Here is a 13599-nt window from a genome sequence, read left to right on the forward strand (position 1 = left end):
AAAATGTCGCCAGCTTCTCTGAGCAGCAGGAAGAGGAGAGGTTGTGGAGATAATATGGGAGAAGAAAGGTTGGAGGAAGGAGAGAAGGAATTATTAAGGGAATAAAGATTGATGATGGTGCAGGTCAGATACCAGCCGGGAAGGAATGTGCATTGAACCCCTGGGGCTTGGCCAAGTCATTAGGGCCTGGAGTCTCTGGCTCAGCCAATTTCACATTCCCTGTCTCCTATGAAGGTCCCTTACAGAGTGGGTTGTATTTTCCGAGAGTATGCAGGACCTCTGGGTTTCATCAACCCTCCCAGCTCCCTACTAGGTCCAAGACTGTCTTCTCATGGTAAATTCTGCATATAAACTCTGACTTGTAGAAAAGACAACCTGTATATAGGAGAGCTCAACAATTAGAAATATGGAACTTGAAATAGCTTCATTTGTTTGCACCTTATGATACTTGTTCTCATGTCTACAATGGGTAATTTGATTGCATATCTGAAATTAGACATTACATATTTTATATTTTAGTTTTCCAAATTTATTGTTTTTAACTATAGCTTTCTCGTGTTGTAAACCATGGCTTATTACCTAATTATTCATTTATTTCCCTATTGTGCTTTCTGCAGCAATATGTAGAAATAGTTGTGGAGATGGATTTTGTTCCCGTCCTAACATGTGTACTTGTTCCAGTGGCCAAATATCACCGACCTGTGGATCAAAATCAAGTATGTTTCTTATGTGACCTTATTTGCTGCATTATCCTTAAGCTTTTGAGTAAATCCTAAATGTCCTTTTCAATGAGGCTATAAATCCATGATTATTTTCCTCACTAGCTACGTCTGGTTTAATCTTTGGAGTAAGTCTTGGGTGATATATTTCTGGTCCAGAAGCTATGTGTCTGTGCAGTGAAAGAGCCTGGGTTCAATGGAGAAGTGACTCTTTGTGAACAATAGCTATAATTTACTGGGTTTTTACAGTGTGCCAAGTGTTTGTATCACTTATTTAATCCTCACACGGACACTATGAGATACTATTGTTACTGCATTTTAGAGAGAAGGAGATTGAAGCACACATAAGTAACTTGCCCAAGGTAACAGATTTGAATTCAGATATTCTGAAGCCTAAACCTATAGACTCAACCCTAGGCTCTATTTATTACCTTGCTTAACTCCTGAGGCTCATATCCTGTTTTGTGGGTTAACTAGAGGGGAAGGATCAAAAGATTGAGGAGAGAACAAATATTTATTATTTACTGACCAGATGCTTCACATATATTAACTTATTTTACTTTACACATATTAACTCCCAACAGCTCTGTAAGATCACTGTAACAGTGGACTAAGATTGTATTATTAACGACCCATTTAGAAAGTGTTGGGTCTTTAAGTCCCAGGTTAATCTTTTAGGCAGTGTTTAAGATAGCATTATAACAAGGAGGAAGCTGGTATTGTTTATTTAACTGCTCAATAATTAAATACATCTTTATGTCTGCCTTAAAGTAGTGTGAACTTGTTACACTTTTAACATTTTTCTCCACAAAATCTCCCCAAGTAAAGGTAATAGAAAATCCCAATGAGTTAGTAATATAAGATTCAAGATTCATGTAAGAATTGTCATTGTCTTTCTGATGGAACTTCTGATTAAAACTCTAGTTTCACTTTCTTTGAAAATAATCTGTCATTGTCACAGCCTTTTAAAACCTATTACTCAGAATTCATCGAGACTTTTTAGCAAATTTCCTGTACACTTATCCCAAACATTCCTTGGCTGATTGCCTGGAAGAAACCCTTGCCTGTATCTTCATTATCCTATTTTCTTATTTTTATCATATATGCCCTCAGCAAAAAACCCAATCCTGAAGAAATTTTACCTAATTCCTCTACCTGGATAGCTGAATAATCCCTGGCCCACCCTTGGTTTACGGTATATAATTCAGTAGGGAATCCATAAATTAGTCATTTAGTCTTGACTAATACTATCAACCTTTCCATCACAAACTTTTCTACTCTTTCTAGTCTTTATCCTGCTCCACCTTCCTAAAGTATTAATCACCATTAATCACTATCTTCTTGAAGCACTTTCCTTTCCCTTCACTTATCAGTGGCCTACTATCCTCCTTTTCTTAGTTGTTATTTTTTAGTCTCCTTTCTGTATCTCCTTCATTAGCCTTTCATTTAATGTTTGGTATTCCCCAAGAGGTCTGTCCTCTGTGGATGACATTTATATATATGCCTTCAAGTACTACCAAGATGTTCCTAACTCATAATTATCTCTGGAGTAGATCCTTCCACTGGGCCTTACATTCACATGTTCCATTTATCTATTCAACGTCTCCACCTGAATGCATCTGAAACTTGGTCACATGAAACTGTTGATTCATTACTGACCACAGTCTACTTCTTCCACAGTTTTTCTTGCCTCAGCAAATGGCACTACCATCCACACAGTAATTAAGCAACTGCTTCTCTTTTTCTCACATCAACTCTTTTTAAGAAGACCTACCAGTTCTACTGGAAAGTATTATCTCAAATCCATCTTCTTTCCATCACCACTGCTGCCAAGTGGTTCAAGCCACCCTCACCTCTCACCTGGACTATTGCAGTAACCTCTTGATGGTTTCTCTAGCTTCTACTCTTGTCCTCATTAAATCCATTCTCTGCAAAGCAGCTAAAGTAGTCTTTTAAAAATATAAATCATCACTTTATTGTCTTATTTATATCCTTTCGATGATTCCCAGTTGAATTTGGGATAATGCAAACGCTTCTATGGCACAGGAAGCCTTGCATTATCTAGCTGACGGCTTCTCTAAGGTTTTCTCTTCCCAACCGTCCTCTTTATAATCATGTGAACCTTTTAGTTCTTCAGAGGAAACCTTTTATTATCCTAAGACCTTTTGGTTTGGTGGGCCCTCTCCCCGTGAGGTTCCTCCTTGGTACTTCTCATGTGTGGCTCATTCTAGTCCTTCAGAATTCAGTTTAATGTTGCATCAGAGTGGCCTCATCTGGTTCCTGAGTCGAGGTACCTTCTGGCTCCGAACTGTTCTCCTTTACAACACAGTTTCCTTCAGAGAACTTAATCATAATTTATAATGACATCATGGCATTTGTTTTCTTGTGTTTTGTCTATTTCCCATGGAAATGGAAGCTCCATGAGAGTAGATACCAAGACCATCATGATAGCAGGGCACTGACCACATACGGCAGGTACTTAGCCCCTGCATTCTGAACAGTTACACTGTCTCCTGCATCTTGGAAACTACACTACTAGTTACCTTATATTTATTTCCTTTCACACTGAAAGTATAATATATCTTAAACATGTACTTAATAGCATATATTGTAACAGATATGTTCATTTGTGCACTTACTACAAATATATACAGATCTGCTTGGGGTATAACATTTTCATTGACTTGAATATTTGGTATAGTTCTATACTCACAGATACTGTGATTTTGACCATTGATATTATTATAATTTTTTTTGTCCTTTGCAGTTCAGCAATGCAGCGTTAGATGCATGAATGGTGGGACCTGTGCAGAAGACCATTGCCAGTGCCAGAAGGGATATATTGGAACTTACTGTGGACAACGTAAGGAACATTAGCATAGACTTGATTTAGTAGAAATTATGAGATTTAGTAGGTATTTCATACTAAATCATAATGTAAGGTCTTGTGAAGCCCATGATCCTTTAAAAAAGTAATTTTATGTAGTAAGCATACTTTACAACTGAATTTCGAAATTTTATCTAAAGGGTTTTTTTCTGACTTTTAAATAATTTTTGCACTGTGTAGTATTGATGTTGTTGAATACTACTAGTGCTTTATCAAATTTGACACGTCACCAGTAAATATTGTTTCTTTTTATCTCCATAAAATTGGTATACCTTTCTGAAAAAATAGTGGTTTTCTTTGCTTCGATCTCTCTCTTTCTCTCTCTCTCTCTCTCTATATATATATATATATACGCATATATATACACACACATACACATATTTATATTTATGTGTATATATATGTGTTGTGTGTGTATGTCTATATAATAATATATATGATTTTTTTAGGATTTCTCAAAATTAAACCTTGGAGAGCCAATCTTATAAATTGTCCTTTGCTCAAAATATATTTAATTATATAATACCATAGTACAGGGCTGTGAAATGATTTTTTAGAAATTAGATGTCATCACCCTAGCTGGTTTGGCCCAATGGATAGAGCATTGGCCTGCAGACTGAAAGGTCCTGGGTTCGATTCCGGTCGAGGGCACATGCCTGTGTTGCGGGCTTGATCCCCAGGAGGGGGTGTGCAGGAGGCAGCTGATCAATGATTCTCATATTGATGTTTCTATCTTTCTCTCTCCCTCTCCCTTCCTCTCTGACATCAATAAAAAATTTAAAAATAGAAATTAGATGTCATTATGAAAGAGGGAACTTTAATCCAGCAAAGCTCTTATCTTCAATCACTGGAGAATATCCTGTACTAATCAAGAAATAATATTTTGGCAAAGATGTAAAGACTGTAGCTCCTGGATTGTGACACATCACTGGGGAATACTTTAGATTAGTGTTTCCCAAATTGTGGGACTCTTATGGGAAGGACATGACATGAAAGAAAGCGGAATCATTAATTGTAAGAAAGTCCCTATTTACTTCATTTGCATTTCATCAGATTCAGACTGTGGTTTTGCTGTTGCTAATCTATAAGGCCTCCCTAAGAATTGCTCATAAGCTTTTTTAAAATAAAAAAGACTGAGTCTTAGATGTGCAAGAATATCTAGCTTCTTTTAAATTAAATTAATTTTATTTTGTTGCAGTTAAAATGTTTTTAAATTGTAGTAAAATGTATATAACTTAAACATTTCCATTTTAACCATTTTTAATTTTACAGTTTAGTAGTATTAAGCACATTCACATTGTTGTGCAGTCATCACCACCATCCATCTACAGCCCCTTTTTTCTTGTTGCTAAACTAAAACTGTGTACCCATTAAACAGTAACTCCCCATTTCTCTCTCACCCTAGCTCCTGGCAGCCACCATTCTACTTTCTGTCTCTGTGAATTTGACTACTCTAAGTACCTCATATAACTATGATCATATAGTACTTGTTTATTTGTGACTGGCTTACTTTACTTAGCATAATTTTGTTCATGGTTCATCCCTATTATAGTGTACTAGAGGCCTGGTGCACAAAATTTGTGCAGAGGGGGTGGCCCCTCAGCCTGGCCTGCACCCTCTTGCAATCCAGGACCCCTTGGGGGATGTCCAACTGCTGGTTTAGGCCCGATCTCGCAGTCGGACATCCCTCTCGCAATCCAGGACTACTGGCTCCTAACTGCTCACCTGCCTGCCTGCCTGATTGCTTGTAACCCCTCTGCATGCCTGCCTCATCACCCCTAACCACTCACCTGCCTGCCTGATCGCCCCTAACCACTCGCCTGCCTGCCTGATCTCCTCTAACCATCTCTGCCTCGGCCCCTGCCACCGCAGCTTTGTGCAGAAGGACGTCCTAAATGACATCCTGAGGGTCATTTGGCTGTCTGGTCTAATTATCATACTACATTTTTATTATTATAGATATGAGAAGATCCTTCCCTTTAAAGCTGAATAGTATTCCATTTTATGTATATAGCATATTTTATTTATGAATTTTTCCATCAATGGACACATGAGGTGCTTCCATCTTTTTGTTATTGTGAATAATGCTGCTGTGAACATGAGTATACAAACATCCATTTGAGCCTCTGCTTTCAGTTCTACTGGGTATACTAGTATATCCATAAGTGGAATTACTGAATCATGTGGTAGTTCTATTTTTAATTTTTTGAGGAGCTGCAATACTGTTTTCCATGGTGGCTGCACCCTTTTACATTCCCACCAGCAATTGCACAAGGGTTCCAATTTCTCCACACCCTGGCCAACACTGTTCTTTCTGTGGGTGTTTTTCAATGATAGGCATCCTAATAGATAGGAAGTGATATCTCCTTGTGGTTGTTAAAGTTATTTTTAAGATTGTCTTCAAGTTAGGGTGATTCTAGTTTTCTGCTTATAAGTGCTATAAAGTTTTCTTTTAAGATCATTTCAAATAAGTAGTGAATCAATTTCAAGAAAAATATTCTGTTAAGAGGAGGATTAGGCCAACATTTTCTATAAAAGTTAGATAGTAAATATTTTAGACTTCATGGTCTCATGACCAACTACTGAGCTCTGCCATTTTAGTGCAAAGGTGACTATGGGTGACATGTAAACGAAGGAGCTTGGCTGTGTCTCAGTAAAACTATATTTATGATCACAGAAATTTGAATTTCATCCAATTTCCACTGTCACAGAAATATTTTCCTTTTTCTTTTTCAACTACATAAAGTGTGAAATCTCCTCCCAGTTCATGGGCAGTGCAGAAACAGGCCCTTTGCCATGTCTGGCCTGTGGGTCACAGTTTGTAAGCCTCTTATGTGGGTGGTTCTCAAGTATGGCAAAAACTATTAGGGTAATCTGAGATTGACTGCAGTTAGGGAAATGGATTGTTAAAGTATTTAAGAGAATACAGTGCACTGAGGCCAGTTTTCTTGCAAAAGTAGGAGTTGCCAATGTAACACATTTTTTTTGGTTTGCCTGGTGAGAGCAGGAAAGAGCTGGATGAGAGGAACAGAAATTCTAGAAAAGTTTAGTTTTTCATGGTTGATTTCTTTTTTATATCTTTTCATTTCATTCAGGTGTTTCCAAAATTTATACAGTGGACTCCAATTTATAATCATAAAAAAGGAAAAATATATTATGAACATGACATTAATAAGCAGGCAGATTTTTACCTTTATATCTATAAAAGCATTAGAATAACTGATCATGTCTTTTACAGAGTTCAGTAGCCAGAGAAGAGAGACACAACTATTCTTCTGGAAACTCAACTTTTCACTCTTTCAGGGGAAAATCATAATTACTTTAAAATTAAAGAGTGAAGAACCTCGCCTCAAGTTAATCTTTCCGAGTATTTGCTCAAAGCTATCTTGAAACTAGCCACGTTCAGTCTGAATTCAGCTGCTGTACCTATCTGGGTGTGTGTGTGTGTCTGTATTTTCCTGAAGGTTCTGCAGAAAGAGCTCTGGTAGGTGTGTCCCTTCCCTGTTCTTCACGCGGAAATGGGAAATGAGGGATGATAAGTGGTTTCCCTTCCTGGAGGAGGCGTTTTTATGTTCTTCTGGCCGTATCAAACCATATTGATTTCCATTCAGGAGAAAGCGAAAAGCACTGGGTCAGAAAAGCAGCCGATACCTGAAAATTTGTTCTCTAAGATATATTATGGGATAAAGCCATCGTTGCCCAACATTTATCTCAGGGGTAGTAGAACATATAGTACAAACAGAATATGTAACCAACAAAATTCATTGGTCAGCAAATAAAAAGGGAAGGTAAGATAACTAGTACGTATCAGCTCTAGAAATAGTTCGAGGAAGATACTTTCTAAGAGTGTTACTATACTGTGAGTAAAGAAGCAGGTGTAATAATTTTCAGCTTGTGAATCCAGAAAAACTCTGGAAATATGATTGCAAAAATGAGAATTATGAAAACATTTTAAAACTGCTTAGCTGCTTCCCTAGAAATGTATAAAGCATTCTTCAGAAAGCAGTCTTTTCATTTTATTTTGTCATGTATATTGAGTAACTACTGTGTGCCCCACACTATGCAAGGTGCTGGGAGTACATCAGTGAGCAAACAAGATGATGCCCTACTCTCACAGAGCTTATATTTGGTAAGGAAGACAATTAACAAGTAGGTGAAAAGGTAAATACCTAAAACAAATTAGGTAATGAGAGTTCTAGAAGAATAATGAGTAAGGGGGAGATAGTCTGGGTCAGGATAAGCAGTTCTCTAGTTTACATTGGTGATGTCTGAGAAGATGACTTTGAACACACACCTGCGTCTGTGCTTTTAGATCAGTGGGGAAAGGGTTATAAGCAGAGGGAAAAGCAACTTCTAAGGACCTGTGGTGGGAACAGATTTTGTGTATTATGGAAACAATAAGAAGACCCATGCATGTGGCTGGAGGAAAGGAGATAATGGTGGGAGGTGAGTTCAGGGATGGAGGTGTAGGGCCTTATAGACTAAGGAAAGAAATTTGGACTGTACCCTCAATATTAGTGGAAGCCATTGGGGCATTTGAGCAATGGAGTGATATGATCTGACATTTTTAAAAAAATTCATTCTGGCTGGATTGATTTGTTGAAACTGGATTATAGAAAGGGCAAGAGAAAATGAGAGGCTGCCAGTTAGGAGGCTACTTCATGGTGCTGGTGAATGATGCTGTAGTAATTGAGGATGTGATGAGTGCTAGGATTCTGCTTGTATTTTGGATGTAGAATCTATGAAAGAAAGTGGGTGCTGATGGTGGACTGGTTAAGAAAAAAAGGAAAAGCACAGATCCAGAGAGAGTCAATACTCTTTTAATGATAGGCCTAAATGAAAACACTAGGTTGTTGATATAGATAGAGAAGTGGTTTGAAGGCAGGGCCCTGATTTAGCCCAGCGTTTTGAGATGGAGAAGATGAAGAGAAGTCATCAGAGAAGAATGAGAAAGAGTAGACAATGAAATAGGAGGAAAACAGGGAGAGTGTGGAATCCTGGAAGATAAATAAAGAAGATAGAGCCAATAGTAAAGATTCATATTGTCCTATGTCAAAACAATAGGCTTTTGTTTCTTTCATCTCTTTAGCATTTTAGCCTGGTCTAGTGTGCTATTTTTATCTAATACTAGAGGCCTGGTGCACGAATTCATGCATGGGTGGGGTCCCTCGGCCAGTGGGGGCCCATCTTGCCTAGTCTTGATTGGGTTGATCAGAGCCCGCCAGGGGGAGGGACCGGGGGAGGTTGGCTGGCAGTGGGAGGTTAGCTGTGGAAGCACACTGACCACCAGGGGGCAGCTCCTGCATCGAGCATTTGTCTCCTGGTGGTCAGTGCATGTCATAGAGACCGGTCGACCTGTTGTAACAGTCACTTAGGCATTTATATGTATAGATAGATGTTTGTGTAAAAGTATCAACCATAACATGTCTCAGTGTCTGTACCTAAGTTAATGGTATAAGAGTCTGTTAATAAAAACATATACTTGCCATATTACTTTGTACAAGTAGGTTCTCAGTAAATATTTACTGAATAAAAATCTTTAAGCTTCTGCAGTACATTGTCAGTGCTCTGTTTCACAGGCTGACCAGCATGAGACAGGGTATGCTTTTCCCTTCTCCCCAGCTTTCTGTAGTTAAGAAACCAGCTTCCTATTTCCTTTATAGTATATCTTTTGCTCTCCTGTCTTTTGCTATATCTTATATCAGGTGTAGGCATTTTTTTCGTCTTGGGTGGTCAGCATTCTTTCCATGGTGGAAGTGTAGGCATATTCAAGTTTCTTTCCAACTCTAGTTGAATGTAAATGTCTGCCTCTGTTATGTTTTGTTACAAAATATATTATGTTATAAAATAACTTTTGTTATAACTTATTCAAAGGAAGGAAAATTACCTCTTTTTTGTTGTTCCAATTTTATATGTATTTACCGCTTCCCCTTTTTTGCTGTTGCTCTTCAGTGTAAACATTGGATGTTGTAGAGTAAGTTGTTTTCATACAAATACTCTGTAGTATAAAAGAGAAAGGGAGTGAAGGTTTGTAGAATACCTTTAATGTCTAGCCACTGTGTATGTTATTTTATACACTGTTTTATTTAATCCTCATACTTCTATGGGGTAGGGACTATTTGCACTATTTTACAGGCTGAGGATTGGAAAGATGTGATTAGGATATACTGGGGAGAGCAGAACTCCTGATCTATTCACTGAATCATTCTGCTTCCCAAAATAGTGGGAAAAAGGCTGTGAAATTTGACATATTGCAGGGTTTTTGAAAAAGTATCTGTGGTACATCAAATACTGCATTGGGTGATGGGAAAACAAAGTCAGACACACTCTGGTCCCTGTCCTGGAAGAACTCACTCTTACGTGAGAGCTAGGAATATAAGCAAATGGCTGTATCAGTGGATATCATCTTTTATTCTTCACTGCACCCCTTTATATTTTTTAAAAAATTATTCAGGTACCCCCCAAATCTTTTGTTTAAATGGGTTATATCTACTGATATTTATCTATTAAAAATGAAAATTGAGAAATTAAAAATGTTGAATTCATTTAAAATAACAAAATAAAACCATTTTCTATGTTAACATACTTTTTTAAATGGACAATAATGTTTCTAAAACAAAAAAAAAAATTGAATGAGAAAAGAGAGGCATTGCTAATCTAAATTAAACCAGGCTTAATCTCTATTGGATGTTCTCTTTCCAATACAAGCTCAAGATGAACCCAGCCTGTTTTCCTACCTGCATTTGGAAGCTCTGTTTTGGAAAACCCTGAGAGAAGCCCTTCCTCCGCCTTCCCACAGATACGTTCTGAGTGTCAGTCATGAACGCTTTTCCCATTCATATCTGAAAGGCTAGCATAAGTCTAATGAAAATATATCTGGAAAGATACTTTTTTGAGAGAAAGAGAAACATTGATTCATTGTTCCACTTATTTATGCATTCCTTGGTTAATTCGTATATGTGCTCTGACTGGGGATCAAACCCACAACTTTGGGACAATGTTCTACCCAACTGAGCTATCCATCCAGGGTGGAAAAATGACCTTCATTTACATTTCTTACAGTTTGATAATATTTAAAGAAAATTCCTCACGATTATAATGAATTACATTAGCTGAGTGCTACATTTTTGCCGTATATATTTTTAGTAATCGAAATCTTCAAATCTTGGCATTTGTTTCTGTGGAATTACTATTGAGAGTTCTCTTTCAGGTTTTTGTTTTCTTCCAGCGTTCCTGTCCACCCCCATCTTTCTCATGCCCTTTATTCCCTTTCTTTTATCCTCTATCTATATTCATCTAATTTACTGCCCTATCCGTATTTCAAGGCAGTGACTATTTGTAAGTGGTCCTTTTAAGAAATGAAGAACAGAAAGGTATGGTTCTTAGGGAGATGTCCTTGTGCAAATGTACACAGAATCCTGCCTTTGAGCAAAGCCTGGTGCAGACAAAGAATTTGAAGACCATTGGCACATTGATGCTTTAAGGTGAAGATACCTTTTGTTTCAAAGTGTGCTTTGGTCTTGCTACTGCCAGCAGAACAGAAGCTATTCTGAGCATTTGGTCGATGATAGGTAATCCAGTTCAATATTCCTGATAAGGAAAAGGCATTATTGCATCTTTAAATATCACGTTATTTATTGAGTTTCTTATTTTTTGTATTTACCTCACTTGCAGGGCACATAACTATTCTTTCCCCCCCTCACTTCCCTTTAAACTCTTCAACCCTATTCTTGGGCTCAGCTCACAGAGTATAATCCTCTTCTTCATCTGTGTGGACAGTGTTTATTCTGTTCAACAAGGTGGGTGGATTGAGAGACAAGCTCTTAGCATCAGTATTTTCTCTTGGAGAAGACATGATTCTTGAATTTAGTTAGTCCTCAGTATGGTTCACAGGCTATTTATTTTTCAAGGAATCAGGAAAGTGATCTTTTCGGAGATTTCTTATTGAGGTCTTGGCTGCTGAGCTAAATTACATGGAGGATGGTGTAGTGGGGAGAGAGTAGCTGCTCAGGTTCAGTTCTGGCTCCCTGGATCTCTCTGACCCCTGAATCCTGGACTCCCCATCCTCAGTCTGAAAGAGTGAAAGCGCGTGTCTGTATGTGTTTGTCATCATCACTTAAAAATTTTGGACTCTGGGTTAATTTTCTATGAAAGAGCTTATTGTACTGACACAGTGAGGTCTCTCCCTTTCTTTCATCTATAACTTGCACGTTCTCTGTACACATTAGTTATTTCTTTCGGTATTTTATTGTTGAATTGATAATATTTCCCTCACTTTTTCATGATAGTTTTTCCCTTTCCTAGTTTAACCTCTCCTTTTTTGCCTTCTTTCTCTTCTCTGATTTCTGCTTCTTTGCTTTGTTGCCATATCCTCTTTATTTTTCTATATCAATTATCCCCTCATTCCTTTCTCCCTCTTTCTGCTTAGAATCTGCCTCCTTTTTCCTATATTTCCCCAGATTTTACTCACATTCTTACCTATAGGTTATAGATTATAGGGTTATTAGAACTGAAATAGAGAATTGAATAGTTATTTTCTAAGTAGATGGGCATTAGAGCCAGCCAATCCTTGTGATTATGATTTTAAAACAACAACTTCTATCAGCCCTAGCCAGTTTTCTCAGTGGTTAGAGCATTGGCCCACAGACCAAAGGTTTGCAGGTGTTTTTTTAAAAAATACATTTTTGTTGTTTTTTATTGATTTTTTACAGAGAGGAAGAGAGGGATAGAGAGTTAGAAACATCAATGAGAGGGAAACATCAATCAGCTGCCTCCTGCACACGCCCCACTGGGGATGTGCCTGCAACCAAGGTACATGCCTCTGACTGGAATCGAACCCGGGATCCTTCAGTCCTCAGGCTGACACTACATCCACTGAGCCAAACCAATCAGGGCAGGTTTGCGGGTTTGAATCCCAGTCAAGGGCATATACCTCGGTTCAAGGTTTGATCCCCTGCCCAGGTTAGGGCGTGTGCAGAGGGCAACCAATCCATGTGTCTCTCTCACCTCTCTCTCTCTCTTTCTTTCTCCCTCTCTCTTGTCCCTTCCTCCCTTCCTCCCTTCCACTCTCTCTAACAATCAATGGAAAATATATTCTTGGGTGAGTTTGATTCCTGGTCAGAGCACATGCCTGGGTTGCAGGCTCCATCCCCAGTGGGCAGCGTGCAGGAGGCAGCTGACCAATGATTCTTTTTCATCATTGATGTTTCTATTTCTCTCTCCCTCTCCCTTCCTCTTTGAAATCGATAAAAATATGTTTTAAAAAATATCCTCAGGTAAGGATTTAAAAAAACAAACAACTTTTATCAGATACTTGCTTAACAATGTGATTTACATGAATTGTGTAGGCTTTTGTCTCACTATGCGTTTAAATATATTTATGAAATGCATAATGTGAACTATAACGTGTTTTGGAGGTAAGGCTCATGATTGGCTGCATCTCCACGCTACTATGATGTACTTGGGGATTCGCTGTGTAATAAGCTTCTTGCTGTGTTTGTGTGCAGCCGTCTGTGAAAATGGATGTCAGAATGGTGGGCGTTGTATTGGACCCAACCGCTGTGCTTGTGTTTATGGGTTCACTGGTCCGCAGTGCGAAAGAGGTAAGTAAAGAGAAATGCGAACTTCACTTTGGAGAAGTCTATTTTATTGTAAAAATGTATAGTTTTTTGTTATCCTGTCCGAAGTTCTCAAATGAAGCAATGTTTTCCTTTTTTAGTTATGTCTGTAACTTGAATGGTGAGCTTTAGAAATATAGCTAATAGCAGCAGAAGTGTATCAGTTTTTTTCCACCAGAGTGGCCTCACTTCAAGAGGCCGAATCTGGGCCTATGTCTATTGAATAAGTGACTGATGGCACATTCTAATAATGTGCTTTTAATTAAGATTGGGAGTCATTGTTGGAAGTTCTGCCTCTATTAAAAGGAATAATATCAGGACATTCTTGAATGCAAAACCAACAAAAGTGATATAAATTTTCCTAACCAATAAGGAA

General features: G+C 38.1%; 1 protein-coding gene across 1 annotated transcript in view; it reads left to right on the plus strand.

The window, feature by feature from the left end:
• The window catches only part of FBN2 (fibrillin 2), a 248313-nt gene that overhangs the window by 4952 nt on the left and 229762 nt on the right, over positions 1-13599 (plus strand). The window contains exons 3-5 of the mRNA XM_006764368.2: positions 618-716; positions 3487-3582; positions 13113-13208. Of these exons, the coding sequence (XP_006764431.1) occupies positions 665-716; positions 3487-3582; positions 13113-13208 (244 nt within the window). The 5' untranslated portion in view covers positions 618-664. The remainder of the gene's footprint in view (positions 1-617; positions 717-3486; positions 3583-13112; positions 13209-13599) is intronic.

This window comes from Myotis davidii, unplaced genomic scaffold (genome assembly GCF_000327345.1).
Source record: "Myotis davidii unplaced genomic scaffold, ASM32734v1 scaffold159, whole genome shotgun sequence".
Classification (NCBI taxonomy): domain Eukaryota; kingdom Metazoa; phylum Chordata; class Mammalia; order Chiroptera; family Vespertilionidae; genus Myotis; species Myotis davidii.